This window comes from Leptosomus discolor, chromosome 2 (assembly GCF_034619465.1).
Source record: "Leptosomus discolor isolate bLepDis1 chromosome 2, bLepDis1.hap2, whole genome shotgun sequence".
In the NCBI taxonomy this organism is placed as follows: Eukaryota; Metazoa; Chordata; class Aves; order Leptosomiformes; family Leptosomidae; genus Leptosomus; species Leptosomus discolor.
In genome coordinates, this window is record NC_141392.1 from 87,477,668 (window position 1) to 87,500,685 (window position 23,018).

At 38.0% G+C, this 23,018-nt stretch overlaps 1 protein-coding gene across 1 annotated transcript in view; it reads right to left on the reverse strand.

Moving 5' to 3' along the window:
* The window catches only part of ZNF292 (zinc finger protein 292), a 53,338-nt gene that overhangs the window by 24,542 nt on the left and 5,778 nt on the right, over positions 1-23,018 (reverse strand). Inside the window, exons 2-3 of the mRNA XM_086482467.1 lie at positions 889-1,043; positions 283-361 (exon numbers count right to left, since the gene is read on the reverse strand). Of these exons, the coding sequence (XP_086338593.1) occupies positions 283-361; positions 889-1,043 (234 nt within the window). The remainder of the gene's footprint in view (positions 1-282; positions 362-888; positions 1,044-23,018) is intronic.

The following is a 23,018-nucleotide window of genomic DNA, read 5'->3' on the forward strand; positions in this document are numbered from 1 at the left end:
TTATTTCATTTCTAACAGTGTTAATAGAAAAGTATCTTTTAAAACATGAGCTTCCTTTCAAGTATCTGAAAATAGTTTTTTCTCCACAGCTGCTACATGAACTGTGGCAGACAAATGATATGACTGACAGCAATTACTGCAGAGTATGTAGGATTTCCAGCTGAAGGCCTTGATCTTTATCAGCCACCAGGAAACAAGTGTTCAGACATGCTACATAATATCGCTAGGTTTCCAAACCGTTATTAAAAGCTATTAGGTCTTAATTTCATGAATCAAACTCACCTGTACAAAAGCCTGAAATTCTTCCCATTTATTTTCAGGTAGATCAAGAGGCAGACACAGTAGAAGTTCAATACAGCTTCTGGAAGTCAAATGGGAATATTAATTGAAGCAATTTCTGGCTTTTAAAACATATAGTCAACAATTCCTTATTCTAGTATCCAAACAGTTATTTGTTTGAAATGCCAGAGTCACAAATCAATTTGCCTTCTTTGAACATATAAAGAAAAGGTGGTCATGGACACTCCTGCAGAAACTGTAAAAGCAAACTCTCTAAAAGACACCGATTAAAAAAAATAATTTGATTTATCACTGAACCCTGTAACAGCCTGCATAAATTGATGCACTTTCAGATTGCATGCAGATCAACAGTAGCAAAGCATTTCAAGCCCAGATGTTGGCTTATCCTAGATCAGGAGTCCTTCTCAAGACTGCCCCATTTCCAACAACCAAAGATATTCTCTCTCACATACAGCATTCACTACGAGGAAGGAAGTGCTTCCCAACCTGTTCAGAATTTCTATAGATTGTGAACTGGATTGGGAAAGCATTTAGGCAGTGAAAAGTTAACCATATAGGTTGGTTTTAGTAACTGAAAAACATACTCACAGTGCTAAACGTTCAAGAACAAAGGCTACATTTTCACACTCAGAGGTAAGATAAGGTCGTGCTTTAACATAACTTCGGATAGCCACAGTATACACCTCTAACAGGGGCAGAGGGTCTTCCGATGTTTTCCACTTTTCTGCATATTCCAGTAAAGTCTGTTTAGGAAAAGGAAAAAGCAACCTTGAAATTGCAGAACAAGTATAATTTTTTAGTTTTATACTCGCTAGTAGAATATCCTTCTTAATGATTACATTTATCTCCTTAATATGAATTACACGCCTTTTTTCCTTAAATTTATTGTTTTGTTAACAACTGGAACTTAAACTCCAGACACAATCATTCTCTGATCATATAAAAATGTTATGACTGACACTTCCCCCCTATAGTATCATCATATGATTCATTTCATATTCATATTTTTCAAATATAGAAGCCTGAAGAGCATATCTGGGAACATATATACTTAACTTTTTTTTTTCTTTTTTTTTTTTTCCCAGAAATTCATAATTAAAGGACTGAAAACTCATTTTTTAAACATTCACCTCTACAGTTCAGCTTCTAAAGCAAGTAAATTTGAAAGTATTAGCCTTTAACTTCTCTACTTTCAGGAACAGTTTTACATTTCCGCAGTCTTGCCACCTTGCTGATAGAGGTATTTTCAGGACATCATTTTTTAACAAGGTCCTGAAAGGAATATGAACTATGCATTTTAAAGACATCATTTATACACCAAAAATTCATTAGTCAAAAATATTGTTTTCCTACTTGCCACATAAGTAATTACAAACAGTGATTTCAAAATAAAACTCATGAAAGTGATGGAATAACCAGCACCATGCCCCGAAGTACAAAAGGCTTGTGTTCAGTCAGGGCCAGAGGACTCAGACACACATCGAGGTGCAGCAGCTAGTAAGGTTCTCAAGTCAACATCCAAACCATATACTCATTGGGTCTCTACTCTCAAGCCTGGTGGTAGCGTAACAGATTGCAGACTAATTCCTACACACTACGGCAGGTTGCAGCCTGTCATATTAAGATGATCAATTGTGCTGCTTGCTTCTTGGGGGGCATAACAGGCAGAAAGCTCAGAGTATCAGACAGCAATTTTGGTTGTCTGACACCCTACTCAAAGCAGGGCCATTGGAATAAGTTGTTTGGAGTAATGTCCCATGAAGCGGTGAGTATCCTGAAGGACAGAGATGCCACAGCCTCTGCGGGCAACTTGCTTCCGAGTCTGCCTACCACCTTCCTGGGATTTTTCTCCCACCAGTACCTAGATGCAGTCCCATATGTTCTCAATAAAGGGATTATCTTCCCTCAACCCGCTGGCCACACTCCTAGCAGCAGAGCTGAGGGCGTAGCTGGCGCCCTGCTGCAAGGGCACACTGCTGGCTGTTCAGGAGGACAGTGGGATTGGTGTCCACAGAGCTGCTCCTCACCACTGGCCCACAGCCTCCACTGGTGCATGGGGCTGCTCCCTCGCACATGCAGGCCTTTGTGCTCGCCTCAGCTGAACTATGTGTCAGCCCGTTTCCCCAGGATGGTGAGGTCCCTCTCAAGTCTCCCTGATGTCCCGTGTATCCATTGCTCCTGCCAATTCTGTATCACCCCCAAACATACTGAAGATACAGTCTGTTCCCTCATACAGTTCACTAATGGAGAAGTTAAGAGAGTATTTGCTTCAGTTTCAAGCCTTGATAGGATGCCACAAGTAGCCAGCTGCTATCAGGACTTTGTACTACAAAGCACAAGCCTTTGAGACCCACAGTTCAGCCACCCTTTTATATTGCCTGGATAAGTGGACTATTTCATGGACTTGTTTATGAGGATACTATGGGAGACGAAGTCCAAGGCCTTGCTGATGTCAGACAGAAAAACATCTGCTGCTGTCACCTCGTCTGCAGAACCAGCTATTTCATCACAGAAGGAAATTGGGGTTATCAGTGTGAAAGCATTTTACATAGCTCATACCAGTCAAGGCCATTTACCAAAAGTCATGGTTCCCCTTTTTTACTAACATCAGCTGTAATTAAAACAATTTCGATAATATTGATTCAATTCTGACAAGGTTTGTTCCAGTAAGGAAAATCAGAGCCCTCTGGACCATAAAGCTCTTCTGCTACAGAATCCCCCACATAGCTGAACAAAAAACAGAACAAAGTGGTTCTCAACTCATTTTAACATGCAAATACTAAAATTTTGTTTAATTTTTAATATGCAAATGCAATAATCTTCATGAACTTGCTATGTCTGGGATATAATGCAAATCAAACGATAAAATCGGACTTTGAGCAAGTTGCCTCTGGCTTTATGCATTAGAAAGAAAACCAAACATTAATTCTTCAGGATGACAGAAATATAGACATATATGTCTATACAAACAAAGTTTGTTGTAATATGGATATGTATAACTTTCTCAGAAGTCTTAGTCATGCCTTAATCTGCAATTTATCTTTGAACCGAAGAACAATTGTCAAAAGCACACAATGAGTGTCAGTTGCTAGATAACCTGAACGAACTAATCAGGCTCTGGAAAAATGGAGAACTCTACCCAAACCCAAAAGTTCACTGCAAAACCAAGTGTAGTCTGAACTTTTAAATTTTAGGAAAGAATGCGCAGGCTTAATAGACTTAGGAATATTAACTTCTCCACCCTGGGCGGTGTAAGGTTAGAAATAATGTCACATGAGATGTGTGTCGCGGGGGGGTATACATGTTGAGAGGGAATATGTAACAGGCAAATCAAGAAGCCTGTACCTTCCTAGTACCTCAGTCAATGGGGAAAGGAGGAGGGTCATAAGCGGATAAAAGGAGGCTGCGTGCTCCAGCAATTTGAGAAACCCCACAGGGATATGCCCAGTGGACTCCTCCTTTATCCGAATAAAGTTGATTTTTACAGGACTCCTCTGTCTCCTTTGGGAACATTGACCTCTGGCAACTTTTTGTGTGATTTTCCGTACAAGGAGAGGCAAGTCAGTCACATTAAAAGATAAGACAAAACAAACCCAGGTTTTTTTCCTGTCTTCAACTCTGCTACATTTAGCCTAAGTTAAATTCAGCGTTGCCCTATGTTATTAGGTATCTGTACAGAGTAAGCTAGTAGTACTATTAAGAACATACTTAAAATTATCATATTTGGCAGTGTCAAAAATAAACCCTCTCAAAAAAAAAAGTGAACTACACTAAAATGACTCAGAAAACTGTTTAATGTAGTTATTCACAGTCACAATACTGATACCAGGTTATAGCACAGCCAAAACACGGATCAAAGGTATCCTAGTAAGGACGTAACAGGTAAGAAATACGCAGTTTTTGGCAAACTGTTGCATTAAAAAACTACTGTGGTTTTAAAGGTGGTCTTAATGCACAGTCACCTTAAAAGAAGTTACACACTCTACCTTTCTGCTACAGGAGAAGATGCTTCTGCAGCATCTAGTGCTCTCTACTGGAACCTTGACTCCAACTGGAATATTGTCTGTTTTACTGTAACACCCAATATGATGCTCTCCTAACAGCAGCAAAAAAACACTGCAGATCATGTCAGAGAAATCAAGGAAGAGTAAAATAGAGCAGAGGGATGAAAGAAGCAACAAAGGAGGACTGGAAAAACAAGCTAACAATGTTAGCAAACATCTATTTCGGTACCATTTGGCAATTTTGATCAATGCACTAGAATAATCAGATCAGAACAAAGGAGTTTGCTTCAAAGAATCTTGAAAGAAATGCCAGTAAAGAGTCTCCCTCTGCCCAACTACTCACATAACCAGATGTACTATGATTTCAGTTATTGATTTGGCATACATGACATGTTTAAGGATGCTAGTGGTAAAACAACAAAGCTGAAGAAACTGAAAGCCTATGAAAGTACACTTTATATCCTTCACTCTTTGGGTCTTGAAGCAATGCTTTGGACAGAACAGGCAATAATTTCTTCCCCTCATCCAGCTGGTAGACATATTCACATTAAAAGAGTGAGTGGGACAAGCTTCAGATTTACATGAATACCACAGACTTGCAGAAGAAACCCTTTCTCCTTAACTTGATGTTGTTTCTTGTTAAGAACACAACTGAGCCATCAACGCAGCACCTTTCAGAGTATAGTACTACAGAAAATTTAAAATAAAAAGCATACTTATATAATCCTTTTTCCTTATTGAATAAACTTTTCCTTCTTTTAAGTGCTCAGAATGACTTGCATTTTTTTCCCTGCGGAAAACAACATGCAACTGCTATTTGTTAAATTAATATTACAGCTTAACGGATTTTACACTTGCTTAAAAGAAACAATTCTCCCCATAAAGGGGAAATATGAAAGCAAGTTGCTGGTGACATTGAATAAAAGAGGGACAAACATGGAGGCCCCATCCCTGGAGTCATTCAAGATCAGGCTTGATGGGGCTCTGGGCAACCTGATCCAGCTAAAGATGTCCCTGCTCACTGCAGGGGGGTTGGAGTAGATGGCCGTTGGGGGTCCCTTCCAGCCCAATGTATTCTATGATTCTATGGTAATAAAACGTTCAGAGTAGCTTACCGTCCATAGGGATTCTTAAATATGCTAGGAAAATTCTTTGTGTTAGCTTGAAACGCTACCTAGCCTAAACAGGGAGTCAGCTTCATAATCGGAGATGAATAGTTAAAGCAAATGTTGTCACCATGAACTACCTACTTTGTTTGATTAATTTGTAATAGCATATTTCTTCTTTTAGACTAAATATTTTTTAAAAAACCCCCACAAAAATCACAAACAAAAAACCCCCAAGTGGTAGCTAACTTATCAGACCAAGACAGTAACAGGTTGCATAAACTACCATTCAGTTTTATCAAGCCGGCTGTCCAAACTTGCTAGAGCTGGCCTGGCCATCATAAATCTGACAAATAGCTTCTGCCAGTAAAATAAGTTTATGTTTAGGAAGTTGATATATGAAGTCAGTAATCCCATTTAACACTGGAAATGCTAGGTTTACCTGTTACAGACTTTATGTAAATCTCATTTTGAATGTGGCCCATCTACCTTTACTAGTGTCCTCTTCAGAAGGCCACAGCAAGCAACAAGATTAATGCAAGATTTGGCAAATGAAGGACATTTCAAAGGTAGCTACCAATCCTGAAAGTCTCAAAGTGTTAAGTTGAGCAGAATAGGGAAGAAGAAAGGGGTGAGAAAGGAGAATGAAGCTGGGAGATGTAACGAAGCAACTGGTCATCTGAGAAGCATGACTGAAGAACTATCAAGAGGATTCTCACTAGCTACTGTAAAGAAACCAACAGCCTCAGTAGAGAGACACTGAGTCATAAAGCAAGCCATAACAAGTGACCATGGAGACCTGTAACAACGAAATCAGAAGATCTCAAGTTTCACGGGGCAGGAAAAAGAGACCTTACAGGTAGTCATCATGCTAAAAACCTCCAGCTAGGCAGTATCACCATTCGATCTGCACAAGGGAGGATATTGAAGACCACAGGCCCATTATGACGGAACCCAGTTGGAATTCTCTCAGATAATTAGGAACTTTACAGAAATACCACATAGTCATTAATACCAGAAAATCAGATTGGGGAAGGACTACAAAAGCAGTTGCAGAACCTATGAAAACCCAACCAACACTACTGCAATCCATGTCCACATTAATAAGGATAAACTGAAGCAAATAAAACTTAATTTTGAAAACATGAGGTCTAGTAGCAGTTAACCAAAACAAAAATAAAAGTAGATATTATCAACACATTGACAAATTCTCAGAATCCACCACGTAACAAAAAATACTTGGAATGTTGATGAACTGTTACTACCAATACTGTCCTTTAAAAGCAGCATCTACAGATGCAAACACACTGTACAAAGCAAGCAGTTTGCACTATAACATAGTGGCACTAATTTCAGCATTAAATAGTGCTATTTTTATCTTGTATATATAGATCAGCCACTTCCAAGCCATTACATGAACTATATTAAGCACTTACGCCCACCACGCCCTTCAGAAGTATTCATCAGTATGACAGATTTCCTTGTCTGGATGTCCCTAGACTATACAGTGCTGCCACTGTACAAAGAAAATCAAATTCATTCTGCTTTGCTTAATGAATCATTGTTGTGCTCCGCTTACAACCATAAAAAGAAAGAATTTTACCCCCAGCCCTGGGCCTCATTAAGTTATTTATCTCCCTAGTCAGGACATGCTTGTTAATCAAGCCAAGTACTGTATTCAGAGCACAGCAGCAAAGTTTTGTGTCTCTGTGAGACTGAAACAGGCATTTTATTTCAGCAGCAGCTTACACCATCAAGAATGCTCCAAAAAATGGAATAATCTCAATTTGCACAATAAAAATCAGTAAGTATTATACCTGTGATTTAAATTATGGAAAATATTTAGCCATGGGTAATATTCAGACAACACATTTTATCCTTTTCAATCTTTATCAGAACCCTTACATGAATGTTGCTGTAGCAATGCACCTACTGGAGGAGGTTACACTGTTATTCTGTTACTGTTACACTGAGCAAGCTACCTTCTTTGCTAAAACTAGCCCTACAATACCGGAGCTGCATTAAAATGTTTCGTACAAAAAGAATGCGTTATTTACTTTATTATTTCACATGTACAGTCCACATCTACATGTTTCTTCAGCTCTTAAGATCAGATTCTTACCCCTGTAGGTATACGGATAAGGACAAGCTTACTCAACTATATTAGAATGTGCCTGGAACTGCCATTTACATTCCCTGCTAAGCCCAAGGGACTAACTGGCAGTGAAAGTGACAGACAGTGGTCACACAGGTAAACTGCATCTCTCAAACCACTCCAGTAATGGCGCAAAACCTCTACTTCAGTGACTCTCCTCAAGCATACCCACACAGGATAAGAGTCCAAGCAACAAGCTTGATACAACCAAGTTATCTGGAGATGAGCCTTTACGAGCTGCATGCAAAGAGTGGCTGCAAGAACTCCCTCCACAAAGCCAGCTTCTGCAGTGGCAGAGGTAGCTGAGCGATCGCCAAGCTCCACAGCCAGGTTCAGGAGCAACAGCACTTCTCAGCGAGATCACTTTGCCACTTCATGTTCGTGTGGAGCACGTTCCCACAAAGGCAGGGCTCCCCTTCGGTTGGCACAATCCCACCACTCACTCCTCCAGTACCTGTCAATACCTGCCTGATCCAAAAGAGCAGCTGCTTTCACAGGAACTGTCAAAGCTTCTGATTCAAGAAAACAGGGCAAGCTTTAGTCAAAGCTGGTAAAGAATGTCTACACTTCTGCTAGCATCAACAGAAATTTCAAAACAAAGTGAAGGCTACAGTTGAGAAAAGGAGTAACATAAGAACATCAGTGAAGCAGGTCTCCTGTATCAACCATGCACATGCATGGGACTAGGATAATTTTGTTGTTCTCAAACCAAATGATTTTTTTGTTACCTGAACAAACAAACAGCACAAAGAAGCCATGTAACCAAAGCGGGTGTAAGTAAATTCAAGAAATTAACAGTTTTAGAGATGGAGGCCTTAAGGTGTGTTGTCTGTAAAGTATTTCTGGAACAACTCAAAAAGATTTATTTGAGTCTTCTGGTTCCTCTGTAAGAAAACTACTCCTTTTCTAAATTCCACATTATCAATTACTCTGAAAAACAAAAGACAACCACATTGGCTAACAGACATGGTGAACATTTTTGCCTAGCATACCATCTGAGTAAGGTTCAAAACTCGGTTTCGTGGTATCTGAAAAATTTATATAGCTAAATGTGTACTCTATGGTGTATAAGAAGTTTTAAGTTCAGCAGTACTGGAATAAGCCAAACCAAACTGGGAATAATTTATATAATTTGAAAAAATGTATACTTTTTTGATCGATGAAGATGATTTGAAATATTTATTGGTGATGGGGATAAAGCGAATAAAGCATTTACAATAGCATGACAGAATGTACAAGTTATAACCTCTCTCATTGACTCCTATCAAATTTGGTATGCATGGAAATTATTGCCAAACTGTTACATGAACACAAACAAAACATCATGCTTCACAGAGCAGCTATGCCAATGCTCCTCCTTTCTTCAGGTAAGACTGTTGTGTTTTCCCTCAGTGTGGCAGAAAGTTAGGTAACTTAAATCCCAACCAAAAAAAAAAAAAGAGGCAAGACTTCACATTTATTGTGTGAGTAAACCTACAGACACCAACCATAGAATATGACAGTTAACATCTATACTCTTAAACAACACAAACCCATCAAATCTGCACATTATCCACAGGACAGAAAACTGACCCTGGAGCCGATCCACAGGCCTACAGCCCACAGAAGTCTTCGCTTTCATTTAAAAAAAAATCATTTCTAGCTCTTGAATTTTTTTTTTCCCCTGGTGTTAGCGGATATAATCATAGATATTCAACTCTTCAAAAGGCACACAACCTGCCCTCCCCATAGAACACCAGTTCTGATCAAGATCCTTGAGGCAGTATTGTGAATTAAATTATTTCATAGTCCCTCTTTTGTCAACAGGTGGTGTCACGATTTAAAATTGAAAAAATTGAGAAGTAGCTTGAAGAAACAGCACAGTATATAGATCATTTAAATCAGTAATTCTAGTTTCTTGCATAGGCAAACATCACAATCTTTATTGCTTGCAGTTTCCAACTCTCTGGGGAAAAAAAAACAAAAAAAACAAACAAAACTGAGACCATTGCCAGCTCCCACAACAGCCCAAGACACACAGGGTAGACATGACCCCAACTCACTGCCCTGTCTTTCTGTCTCCTTCAATTTAAGGGCATGCCAATATCTTCACTCTTTTACTGTTCCACATGCAGCTCCACAGTGGAAAGAACAGCTTTGCACAGATCTACACAAACTGAGAAGGAACAACTTTTTCAATTTCTCTCTGTAGTGCAAGTCTTTAATATGCTTTAAAGAACAAGTACTGAAAGTAAAGTTAAAAGGATTTTATCCAGTGCTTCAAATAAGGAAGACAGCTTACACCACTCCTATGGGTTGCAGTAGTCCAAAACACTGAATTACACCTTAAGACAGCCCAAATCAAACTCCCATAAAGAGTGTAGTATTTTCTTTCTGTCTTTCCAGCAATACTGACACTACTGACAGTTTAAAGTTGTTGTGATTCTGCGCTTACCAGTAGCGTCACTTGTACTCTGTACAGCCATCTTCCTAATGTTTGTTCTTTATCATACTTTACCTAACATTTATAGAGCAAGGGCTATTAGGACCTTGAGAAAATCCATGACCAGAGCTAACCCTTGATCAGCAAGAAAAGTTTTAATTCCTATCAGCTCCCCAGATATGTTCAGTGTGTAGACTCAAGTGCTTGTGCCAGCACAAAGCAAAGCAAGCAGAATTATTTCTCTTCAGGAAAATGTTGTCTTAAGACTCAAACTACTGCATGAAATCAGTAGGACAACATGATTAGATTTATTTCATTTCTTCTTTGAGTAACACCAGTACTAGAAGTGATTTTCATAACTGCCTTGCAGGACATGTGCACTGCTATGTTCTTTCATTTTACCTCCTATATGCTAACACTTCTGCAACATGCAACTCTGATCCACTTTGTTTAACGCACTTTTTGAAATGAGCAACTGGAATTTCCTCTAAAACAGTATAAAAATTAAGAACTGGCCACAGATGTTTCATATACACTCAATTCATGATTTAGGAACTGAATATGACTAGTAACTAAACTACCACAAATTTCACTGGTCATAAAGCCAAAAGTCTCCTCTTTGCTTTCTTAAGACCCTTCTGAGTTAATTTTCTAATTCACGTCACTATTTTTCAGCAACCTCAGTACGTTACTAACCAGCTCAGCTGAAGCCAAGTGTCAGTTGCTTGCTGTCTTGCAGAAACTGCACCCTATCCAGAGCAACTCACTCAGGCATCATTTGCAAAGCAACAAGGCCAGATACAAGCCCCAAACAGTTACTCTCCTTGCACTAGACAGGCCTGATTTTGTACAGTTTGTACCTGCTTTATTTCTCAAGCTCAAATTAATCTTGTATGAATACTGTTAAATTCAAACAATTCTGATAATTTTTCATTATTCTTGATTTAGTGAGACAATATATAAAATTGATCTGTAGTATATCCCCCCCCCCCCCCCCCCCCCCCCCGATTATAACCTAGGGAAGAGAAATTAAAAGCATGGAATGAGATATATCCATGATTTCTTTCTGTATTTGAATGTCTAAAGTTTGCCTGTTTAAGACTTAGTAGACTGCTATGGGAAAGATCTCAAGTAATTATTCTTGCCAAAGAGTTAGTTCAAAAACATTAACTGCCAAAATCTTTATTTTTCCTTTTCTAAAAAGTATATGAAAAGATGCTTCTTGTCAAAATCCCATGGAACTTTTCAGATGCTGAGAAAAGTAGATAATTCTCTTAGCTTGGAATGCTAGATACACACATCACACAGAAATACTTAAATGGTCAGTCAGTTTCCAGCAAGACAGGGATTTTTTTTTTTTATTTGAAGGAATAAATCACCTTACTGTGGTGATACTATTATCCAACTATAAGACAAAGGTGAGATATTCAAATTGGTATGATTTAAATAGATGTTCTTTGGAAACAGCTGTCTTTTACATTAGATCTTGTTATAAACTCAGATCCATTGCCAGGCATTGCCTTTTAAAAAACATACAACAAAAGTGAAAGGGAGTAGAATTCGTCATACCATGTACTGTTTCCTCCATGCAAGTACAGCTCAAGTGCTACACATCATCTGTATAGTTTTCTTCTTCCATGCAAACTGGGGAATACAAGGCTGTATGTATTTATTTCCTTCAGGTCATGAAATATATTGCCTGCGTTCAGCTAATAAGCAGCACAAAAAGAGAGTGGTAACTTTAACACTCTGACCTTTAAAAACTCCATGTTACTATCTGCTCACAATTATTTCAACTCTCACTTCCTCAAATTTCTTGTGTAATACTTCAGATGAGCAAGAACTACCTTTCAAATATACACAACTGTATTTTAAGAATGTAATGCGCAATAATAATCTAAGATACCTCCTGCCTGTCAACATCCAAGTTACCAAAGCATGCAACGATAGGCCAGGTGAACCAGGCAAATCCAGACACTGAAGCTGTAAGGATATAAAAATGCTTATCGTGCCTATTGAGAGAGTCTTCCTATGCTACCTGATTGCTGCTGAATGTGAGGAACACTGACAACGCAGCCATACTGACCTCGGAAGAAAACAGAACAGATGATGCCTCCCAATTTTGTATTACCAGCACAATCCTCTCTTTTGTATTACAAACTTGAAATGTAGTCCTGAAAGTAAGCTGTAAAATTCTTACCAAAACTTCAACTGAAATTAAGATGGAAACGTTGGCCAGTGTATCCCAATCTCCAGTACCCTACATTTCCTCATTCTTGAACTGCCATCTTTCTGCTTTTGACACTTCAAAAGTAATTTTACTGAAGCTCACAGAGGTGAGATTTACCGTATCTCCTGTAAAAAAAAAAAAAAAAAATCCCCTTCATGAATCTGTATTCCATTTTGTTGCCTTTTTCATTCATTTCCATACCTTGCAGGTAATCACTAACTGAACCTAAGGATTTAAAAGTCTGACTAGCAGGCCTAGATCATTTCTCTCGGCTGTATTCCTTCTCCTACAAAGGAGCTGTCTACTATTCGGTTACAAAAATAGCCCAATTAGTAAGATCCAAGACCTCCCAACACTACCTCCAAGGTTCTGTAATCTTCCAAAACTAAACCCTATCTGTCTTTCCCTTGAAAAAGAATTTTCCATGCATATGCTTCATATTGCTGACTTTTAGGCATAGTAGTCACGAGTTGCAACTAATTGCTTATGTTTAACTATTACTCAAAAGAAAACAGAATAACATTTGAAACTGCTGTTAACTTTCCCAGGGGAGTTAAGTTCACCATGAAGTATTTGTTAAACCAGCAAAGTTCTTGCAGTATCCATGGTTCTGTGTTGTTCATCAGTACTGGAACGCACACACAGACACAACCCTATGCTCAAACTTGAAGTCTCCACCAGTTACATCTACATAGTAAAGAGGCTCATTGAAAGCTCTTGCATTTGGGACCAGTATCTGAAAGGAGAAATATTGAGGCATCTCAGATGTGCAGCACTCCAAGACAGACACATACAAGGCAACTGCGCATAAGCACAGTTCTTCTAGATGCACTGACACCAAGGTTGTGTGTGCATCCTGATACTAGGGATGCCAAAACACATTTCTTTAAAAAATGAATACATTGGTGCTTTTTAATACTGATAGATTCACTAGTGAAACATCTACAAGAGATACACATAAAGAAGAAGTACTTCACAGATCAGTAGGTTAGACTATTTCAAACCATGGTATGAAATCAAAGCTATTACACATAAACCAATTCCTCAGATCAGGGACAGAACAATATGGTGAGAAATAAAATGCCTTTAGCAAAGGAGTCAAAAACCGTTGAATGTCCACCATGTAAGACACTGCTTTCCAGGAATAAAGGTAACAGGATGAAATGCTCTCTATTCTTTTTAGGATAGGCAAGAAGGAATTTCTCAACTTGCATGCAGAGGTGACAAGCTCCTAAACAGCAACAGAGCATGGGTACTGGAGAGTAACCAAGTGCTACAATTTGCAAGACGACTTAGATCATGGCAAAGCCCCTGAATCCCAAGAGATCAAACACGAGGAACATGATGACTTGATCTGTGTTCTCAATGAGGTAGCTAGGTATACAGTCGTGATGTTGATGATGTCTTCTGACTTAACAAGAGGGAAGTAAAAAGGGTGGGTTGCTTTTTTTTCCTGGGAAACACAGCTAATACGCTGATTTTTGAGCTGGAGCTAGACATTCATCTCATTCAAATGAAGTTAGTTTTTGAAGGCTGTGTTTTTCAGAGTAAAACTCTGTGAGCCTGAAGCGTAATCTTACTGGCTGCTGCAAACATTAAACGGAGCACGTGAAGAAAATACTATTGTTCAAATTCCTGGAAATCTGGTTACAGTCTACTTTTAAGGTGCAATTTATGGTAGTTTACAAACTAAGGTGGACTTTGGGCCTTGACTCTTCTGTGCAACTCCAGCCCTATGCCAGTATCTTTACAGAATCAAATGAAAAGTCAGTCATGGAACTGAAATGGTAAAATAAAACCAAACCCCTAAGCAAGCGAACAGATCTCTCCTTTCAAAGTGGAGCATTAGTCCTGGTTTGCAACGCTGAGATGATCCCTTCCCCAAGAACCCACTATAATTAGAAGATTAGGATCATAGCAGGCACAACTGACGAGCAAAAGAGGATGCACTGAGCAGTCATGTCCTCAAAGCCCGACAGCATCTAAAAAGGAGTTGGTTCAAGAAGCATTTCCAGACCATCAGAAGGTAAGCGAATGCAGCAACATTGCCTGTGATGCCTCTCTTCTGTACCATGAGGGAAATCAACCGACTGGTTGAGAATAGCTTTATAACATGTTTTCTTTTTAATGAAGTAGTTGGGATACTAAAAATATATTAGATATCCCAGTTTAGACATCTCTGGAGTAAAGAGGCTTTGGTATCAATGCATCAGTACCAGATGACCTTTGTGAAGTCCTACAGCAAAGTTACATCCTAAAGGGACACCAAAACAATCTTTACAGGCATTGAAATACCATTATTCTCAGCCTCAATGATCTCCAGCTCCTAGAGCTGAAGACAACCTCTTTTTTTTGGGAGATCTGCTTTTTCTTCTCCTTGTTGTTCAGCATTTTACCAGAAGATGGAGAAAAAGCCTTTCATCACACAAAACACAGGAGTCTCTTGATAACTGCCGCAACGTTTTTTAAAAAAAGTTATGGGTTAAGGTTCCCATGAAAGGCACTTTAATTGGAGGAGGCTAGAGGCAACTAACGAGTAGTTGGGATGCAACCAGCATTTATGACCACGCTGTCCAAGGACGTACTACTCAAGTAAGACGTCAATCGAATAGTATCTTCAAGTAAAAACTTGAATAATTCTTGAACTAGTTTTGCATGTTAAAAAAACCTTACTAATACAATGTCTAATTTAAATCAAGTCTACCTCAGACTGTGCATGAGACTTCACTATTTAAGGCATTAGAAACAAATATTATGACAGACAATTTTTAAAGCATTTAAAAGAGTAAACTAAATGTTTACGTACAGTGAACCCCATCACATCTCCTGCCCATTCTGGAAAGCACAAAGGGGAAAAAAAAAATCATCAGTATCTATTCCTTTCTCTGCAGTATGGCAACCCTCCAAGCAAGGCATCTCTCTCCATCACCATAATCATAATCCATCCTTATTTCCTTGTTCACCATTGCCTCTAGCAAAGAACCTCAAACATAAGTGAGCTGTTTCCATCTGGGTTTTTTAGTTGGGATGCTCTACAGGCAAACAGACTTTTAGAACAAAACAAAACTTACACAGAAAAGCATGGTTATTTCAAACCTGCTCACTACAAGCATCAGACAGCACAGCACCATCTGAAATACCGCTGCCCTCGCAGATATGCCAAGATAAAGAACCAGGTCATATCAATATAAATCAACAAAATCAGTTTCTACTTATTTAGATTTGTGCACAGAGAGGTCATTTTAGAACAAGCTAACACAGCAGTGTACTTCTAATACATTTCCAAAGCACTTTAATCAGGCAAATCAAAACTGGTACCAGTTAACTGATTCAGTATTTGTTTACCAAGGCTTAGCACTGTTACCTCGATTTTGTAGCTAGACAACTGCTGTGAGAGTATTAGCTCTTACATGTTTGTTACTACAATACAACACAATCCAGAGTTGAACAGCAAAACTTCAGCAGGTACAGAACATGAGATTGCATTTACAAAACTAAGGATGATAATAAAATTTATTACCTTTTCTACTGTACAAGTACTATTTAAATTATGTTTATGATCAAAGAACATCAATCCCAATTTTTACTCAATTTTTTAGTTTTTAAAACCTTTCAAGATTTTAAGTTGTTGATATGCTATTTTTACTCTGAATGTGCCTTCCGAATTGTTTCACAATAAGGTTGTTAAGCAAAGTATAGCTCTAGAAAGCCAAGATGCCTTTGGCTGAAGAGTCAGCTGATGTCGCTTTCATTCTAATGGAGATACTGACTTCTGCCCAGACAAGAGCACTGAAGCCAGACTCTTAATTCCATCACTTACTACAAGATCGTATTTAAGCAATTGTTTTCATTCTCAATTTCTGCAGGCATGGTGGAGAGCTATCCAATTTTTTTTCCCATTACTACTCCTCCACTGATAGGCTGCAGTTCCAATCTTCTTCACTGTTTTTTCCTTTTCCTTCAAACAGAAAAACTCCAGCTGCTTTTACACTTTACACCCCCATCCTAACACCACAGCTTCTCTATCCTGCAGTTGAAAGCAAAGGAAAGTCAAGACTGTGAGTATTTCTTCGACTCACTAATTCAGTACACACTAAAATCAAGCCAGACTTACTCAGAGATAAAGTTCGAAACCAAAATTTGAGTTTGCAATTATGTGCTGGTCCACAAAAAGCTCACACTGACTACAGCACTTCAGTGCAATGCACTGCATAAGGAGCGGGTCCATGCAGAAGAAAAGCCGGTGCTGAGAACTCGAGTCCCCAGATCTTATTTCAGACCAGCCTTCAGGTGGTTCCATTAACTGGATACCTATTAGTGGCTGAAGTAGACTGCCTGCAATTGCTTCTGAAGCACAGCTTGTTGTTTAGTTTCACCCAAAATACATCCAATTTCCACACTGCAAAGTTACTTCACAATGTAAAACAAAGTGTGGTAAAGAGGGATGATCAGATCAAAGTGAACTTCTTGTCTGACCCAGAGTGTTAATGTATAGGCACCCACTATTTCAGTTCACATATATCTTCTATGGATATGTTTTATTCTCTGAAAACTGTTCTTTTAATCACTCACTCTCTCGTTCATCTACTGAAGATAGATATTCAGCAGAACAATAAAAGTAGTTTTGTTACAGTGTAGGAGCATGTATGTTTTTATACTCTTGTCTCTATTACAGTGTTTTTCCTTCCAAGGGAAAAAAACAAACATGCTCAGTTCTGTACTCAGAGTGAAGTACCACCTACACAATGGCACAATTTTTATTATCAGTATCTTCAGTACCCAGGTACATAGATATCCGCTCTCTGGTATAGATAACCATCGCTTATTAAGAACTAATGTGCTTAGGTGCTATTTAAACAACAAACATCCTAGCTCAAATACTTTCAAGCACCTGTTTCCTGATCAGTTTTAAAGGTAATCTGTAAAACAGTGTTGCAAAATTCTAACCATCTACAAGTCTCAAGGGGTTTTTTTAAATAAATATCCACCTCTCAAGGTCCTCTTCATTTTTTTATTCACTCTGAGTTTTCAGAAAAAACATGTAAATCTGATTTGTTGTCTATCAAACTGGAACACAAAGAATGAACTGAATTATAACAGCACAATTATCTTGCAGCAAAACTGCAAAAATATAAAGATGCAGCTCTAAGTTTTATGCTCAAGCTTCCCCAGAAAGGGAAAACGAGATGCATGGAAACAGCAAGAAATCAAGTCTTACACATTTATCTTGCAGTAACTCATGCATATATTCACACTGAAGGAAAGCTATCCTGGAGATTTTCAGAGAAAAGAGTAAATAAGTTCAGAGAAATACACACACATGGAAAATACAGTTGTTCAAGAACTGATACTAACTTCTAATTAACTTTAATAGAAAGAACCAGAATACATTTGAAATCCAGTAAAGGTGATCAACTATCCTGCAATAAACGATTCATTTTGTCAGTTTGTTCAACCCCGACACGTTCATACCACTCTGTAGTTGTTTATATAGTGTGTATATACATATATAATATATGCAACAGTTTATTATGCAAAATAAATTTCTTTAATATTACTGCAGGAAAATTACAAAACACAGAAGTTGAGGAAAGATAGAAAGTTAATAAGAATTATCATTATCTACTTTCTGACTCTTGCCTAAGAAGATTCTCCCTAAGTAACTGCATCTACCTAGGTATCTCACGGAATTTTATTTTTTTTTTAAAAATAAATCTCACCACAGCTCTAGTTACCATGAATATGTAATAACTAAACAGATTTCAAGGCTTCTGAAAGGGTAAGAGTGCATCGATTACTTGAACTCCCCCCCCTCCTGTCCCTACATTTATTTACACCACTTGAAGTGTTACTGACCTTGATGGTTCTTTACAACTACTTAACTGTAACTCTCACTCTCATGGTTGCACATGTCTGGTAGACACAGTTGAGAATCATCACAGGAAGAATCCACGTAATGATGATCGACAACATGAAGAAACTCACCCTTAAGAATAACTTTTTGAAGATTTTTTTAATTATTGTCACAATTCAATTTGTAAGGACATTAGCAACCTGAGTCTTCAGCACACAAGCACGAACAGTTAACCGTGCCTCTCATCCAACTACTTCTACTTCACTAGGCAGATAAAGTAACAACAACAACAAAAAAATCTAGGTTTGTCTGCTAATGCATGTAACTTTGAGTAGCAGGGATCCAACTCACAGATCCAAACCCAAGACAGACATGAGTATGCTGTCGAAAAATAAATTTACATTTCTAAAGAGGACTCTACATTGGAAGAAGGTTTGAAAAAAAAGCACCTCGGTAGATATGGAAGCAGAAATAGAAGAAAAGCTTGTGGAGCTCTGCTACAGCTCTCATAGTAGTAACTGTGTCATCTACTGTCACCAAAAAGATATCACAAAAAAACACAGCAAGGAAGAGAGACAACTGACTCTGGAAAGTTAATTAGCAAACATAGACCCTTCTGTTAACTGACAGAGGGACGTTTCTCTCCCCAAATTTAACTCAAAACGTACAAGCAATCTGTATGTTTTTCTGCTGGGCACGCTGAACACACTGCATGAGCTCCGACTGCTAATTATTAAATTGAAAGAGGCAGAACAAAAGAGAAATTACCTTGGTGCTATTCCTCCTGTTATTCTTTAGTCACTATTTTGCTTAAAATTCAAAACTCAAGCAGTTTTAGACAAAGAACTAGAAAAACCTAGAAAATGAATGGTTGGTCTCTGCTTACAACCATACACTGTTTTAAAACAAGTAAACTATTTAAAATACCAGGAAATAACTTCATTAAGCCTCATGCTTTGTCACACACAGTAGTAGAAACTACCCCTCTTTAGGCTTGCCTTTAATCTTTCACCATTTCACATTCAATATGCTCTTTGTGGTCTTGTCAGTAGCATCTGATTTCCCTCTTGCATCCTTCCATAAGAAGTGAACTTGCCACAGTTTTAGGCTACATTCCTCTCTATTCAGGTTTTCACTCAGGTCTCAATTTAATGTTGTCATCCCAACCTTCGTATTTTAGTCTGTTTAGTTAAAAACAATATTCAGCAGTTGGCTATTAAACAGGCATTTCAGGAATGTGGTGGGATGTTCATTATAGTAAACTTTTATCCACTGCCAGGAAATCTAATTTACCTATTCTTTTCATTACCAGACTGGCATATGGGAAGATTAAAAATAGGAAGATAGCCAGAAATAACCGAGTCTAATCTGAAAATATGTGCATTTCCTGCAATATAGGTGACTTCGACCTGCTCTCTCAGTCAATTGAAATGAGACATTACAAATATTTCTGTAGTTCATCTGTGCTACATTTTTGTATTAGCTGTCTTTATCAGCTGAATGCAACTTCTCCTACTGCTACATCACACTTTTTTAATTCTGATGAGAATTTAATTGATAATCTTCTTCCTCAATAGAAAGGTTACTCGCGATTTTAAGCTTGTCTATTCAGCACAGTGAAATTGGCATCCCAAAGCACCCTTACATCTCATCTCCTTTTCCTGTGAAAGAACAAGGAAATATCTACCTGATTTACACAGTCTAATAACCAACTGTGTCCTTATGCCAGTGTCATGGTACTGCCACTGCGTCCGTGTGTGAGTGAGGACAGGAGCCAAGATTATACTTTCTCCTGAGCAGAACTCAAGAGCTCCTGCCATCACACCGATGTGGCTCATGAAGTCTGGTTAAGTATCCAAAAAGCAGCGTTCAATTGCCATGTCAGTTTCAACTAGAATATTATGCAAGTTCCAGGTTTGTAGAATTGGGATATTTAATTTTTATCATCTTCACTACTACAGATTCATAATCAGAAGTTAGTTTTTATCCCAGCTATTTTCTTTGTAAGAGCTACTCTCCAATGATTAAAGTAAAAATGAAGTTCGTAAGATGTCTTTTGTGGTTCTGAGTAATAATCTCTTCTTGTCCTCATCCTTGTGTTCGTTCTGGTATAAAACAGCGTATTACAAGCTCCTGAGACAAGCAGGAATCACAAGAATAAGCAACTCCTTATTTGTAATTTAATGCCCAATCGCTGAATGTACTTTACCAATTCATCAAAACAGTATTCAGTGTATTAGATACATAAATATCAAACAGGATTTATCTATTCACCAGAACCAACTCCATCATTTTGAAAAACGTAAGACAAAAGGAGTCCTACCAAAAGCTGTTCTTTATGATATACAGGAGACTGAGAATGCAACACCATATTCGCTATCAGCTCAAATGAAAATTCTTAAAGATACCTGCTATATTCAACCCAAAAGACAACAGAGTTACAAAAGAAAGACTGGTCTTTATCCTAATGAAATTCTAAACATTTTTACTCCAGGGAGTTAAGTTTCTCAAAGCAACAAATCTATCTGTCCAGCAGCCACGAGAGTCAGTATCTGAAGCTGGATGGAGCTTTGGCAGACGTTGTCCAAGTTACATGAGTCTCTTTAAGGACAAAGAATTGTGTCACTAGCTCAGAATAATTAAAATAACCAAGTGAGACCTACATTAGTTAGCACAGGAATTTCCCAGTTGTCTGATGGAAGACTAACTTACTTTAGCTTCATACAGGGAATCATGAAGCCAGAAATATTATATACCAGAAGCCTCTACAACAGTTACAGAAGAGAAGACTGAGAAGAAATTTGCTCAAACTATACTTACCAAAAACTACAGGCACGTTTTTGCACGTTTAGTCCAATTTCCTATTGGATCAGGCCTATTTTCAGAGAATAATTTTATCAAGCTCCACTGCCTTTTTGCCATTACACATACTTTCTTTCTGAATTGTCTCTGTTCTGACAAGTACTAGGTGTTAATAGATTAACTCTTCCCAAATGAAAGCAGTGCAGTTCACCCTTAGAGATGAAAGATCCCAGAAATAATACCATGGAGTTGTCTTTAATGCGTATTTGGAAAGAAAAATAGAAAAAAAAATATTCCACAGCTCAAAAAAACACCTGCACACTTCTTAAAATGCAAGACACTAAGTTCTTAACATACAAAAGCACAGACCTAATAAAATGGGGAATACTATTTCAAAAGATAGTTTCAAGTCATGTTGTTTACCTGTTATTTAAACTTAATTTGCAAGTTGTTGTACATCACCATTTTAGAGAAGCTGATGACATAAGAATGCCATGCTAGCTTCCCTCATGAAAACTGAAGAGTTATACATACTGCTTAAGGATTTATAAGAACGCCTTTAAAAGCAACGCTAATAAAATTTTTTGAAAGATATAAAACAATGCCTGGAGCACTATTTCTTGAAGATATGCTCCATACACACATGAATTTGAAATAGTTTCTTTGGCTTCTGTGTCAGATTAGGTAATATATCACACTAAAGAAACAGTATGTTAATGTCTCCTAAAGGTTCCAGTTTGATCCCTAATTTAGGGAAGTCTTATGTAGAAACCACCTACAATACATAGTACGCCTGCATAAAGTCTAGAGTACAAAAATATTATGGCATTTAAATGGCAGAGTACACTGAAACGGCCAGATGAAATTCTCTGATTCTTAAGCACAAGGGAAGCAAAGGTTCCCCAGAACACTTTCTTTTCTTGCTTTCCCTCAAGACCTGTGGTTTCTGAGGTGTTCATTCTCTAACAAAGTAATTAAAAAAAAAAAAAAGAGATACAAAATGGACTGAACATTCAGATACAACTTCCTTATCAAGAAACTAAGGCACACAATGGGGATATTTTGACAAAATGAGATGCCTTACTGAACATTAATACTAACAAACACATCTATTCCTTGTACAGTCCTGCACAATAAAGATTTTTTCCATAGTCAATCTTTCATATGTTTTAAATAATGAATCTTTGAGAATCATAGTTTCAGAAAGCAACCTAGAGAGTATTGATATATTCAAAACTGAGGAATAAAGTTCAGATTTGTTTCACAAAAGTGAAAACTGGAGAAAGACTGAAAATAGCCTTGAAAAATCTAAGAGATGCTTCCAATGGAAAATGAATAGGCTACTTTCCATGTCTACATGTGACAGGATAAATCACGGTAGTCTTAAATGGCAACAAGAGATTACAGATCAAGTTAAGAGTGCGGGGGGACACACACACACATTTGAAGGCAAAGATAACTAAACTAAAATGTATCATCCAGGGAGTTTTTTGGAATCTTTCTTACCGGAAATTTTAAAGAACAGGTTAAACAAGCATTTGTAGCTACGGCTTACCAATAATTAATCCTGCTTTGGAATAATGGTCTAGCTGACTGACTTTGATACAGGAAAACCTGTATTAATAAAACCTTATAGTACAGAGCTCAGAAGTTCTAATGAAGACCAGCTCCAATCTGCCATGATGCTGAGGCCTGATGACATTACTGAGGACAAGGACTAAAATAATTATGCTCATTGGTTAGAAACACCCTAAACAGTGAGGCTGTAGCATACACATTATATCCAGATGTGAACACATACCATTTTATTTGAAAGCAAGACAATTTTACTGACTCCCCATAGTTTAACTTAAAAAATCAGGGGGTGTCTTTTCCACCCCCATCCCCCCGCCGTCAATAAGATAAAATGTTGTTCGACATGGCAGGTCTTATAGTGATGAAGGGGCACAAAAATGCCTGAGGCAGCTGAAAGTTTGCATGAGATAACACAGTTATGACAGTTGTTTTTCTTCATGCACTTAGGAATCTGTGTGGTGTACCATGGTTTAGCGGATTCCTTGTGATTTCTGGCAGCTGTACACCTCTCCCTGAATAGAAGATCATCTGGAGGTCACAGGTACAAAAGCAAAATACAGAAGTATTAGA